At 40.1% G+C, this 641-nt stretch overlaps 1 protein-coding gene across 1 annotated transcript in view; it reads right to left on the bottom strand.

Moving 5' to 3' along the window:
* The window catches only part of Srr (serine racemase), a gene marked incomplete at its 5' end in the record, with an annotated part of 5,152 nt that extends 4,515 nt beyond the window's left edge, over positions 1-637 (bottom strand). Inside the window, one exon of the mRNA XM_013347043.2 lies at positions 524-637. Coding sequence (XP_013202497.1) covers positions 524-637 — 114 coding nt within the window. The remainder of the gene's footprint in view (positions 1-523) is intronic.
* Positions 638-641: the final 4 nt, after the last annotated feature.

Genomic DNA, 641 nt, shown 5'->3' with positions numbered 1-641 from the left:
CATAAAAACGTAAATTTAGCTGAGTGGTGGTGGCGCAAGCCTTTAATCCCAGCACTTGGGAGGCAGAGAGAATCTCTTGAGTTTGAGGCCAGCCTGGTCTACAGAGTAAGTTCTAGAACATTCAGGAATACAGAGTGAAACCTCATCTCAAAAAACAAAAACAAACAAAAAAACAAAACTAAACTAAACACAGGGTCTCATGTGGCCCAGGTTGGTACTGAATTTTCTATGTAGCCAAGGACAACCTTATTACTGATTCTTCTGTTTAAAATACACAACCTTGTACAGCTGTACAAAAATACATCCGAGTGTGGTGATGGTGCACACCTTTAACTATTTAGAGACTATTCATGGGACCGTAATTGTAAGGGATTTTAGGTTGTGTGAAATAGACATAGCAATGTTCTAAACCTGGTACCCAGGACGTGGAAACTGCAAAAAGACAGTTGTTTACTACCAGCCACCCCATTAGTGGACAGGAGAATAAAACAACAGATTGGAAAACAAACAAAATGGGTTTTACCTTAAAAGACCCAGTTTTCTGGAAGAGTTCACATTTGAAGAAAAGACTGCGTCCTGCTATTTGGTTCAAAATGGAGCTTGTTAGTACTGGCGTAAGGTGGACAGAATCTCGAATGTTC

The sequence above is a fragment of the Microtus ochrogaster genome, chromosome 7 (assembly GCF_000317375.1).
Source record: "Microtus ochrogaster isolate Prairie Vole_2 chromosome 7, MicOch1.0, whole genome shotgun sequence".
Lineage (NCBI taxonomy): Eukaryota > Metazoa > Chordata > Mammalia > Rodentia > Cricetidae > Microtus > Microtus ochrogaster.
The sequence above is the reverse complement of the archived record's forward strand: the minus strand, read 5'-3'. Positions and strand labels throughout refer to the sequence as shown.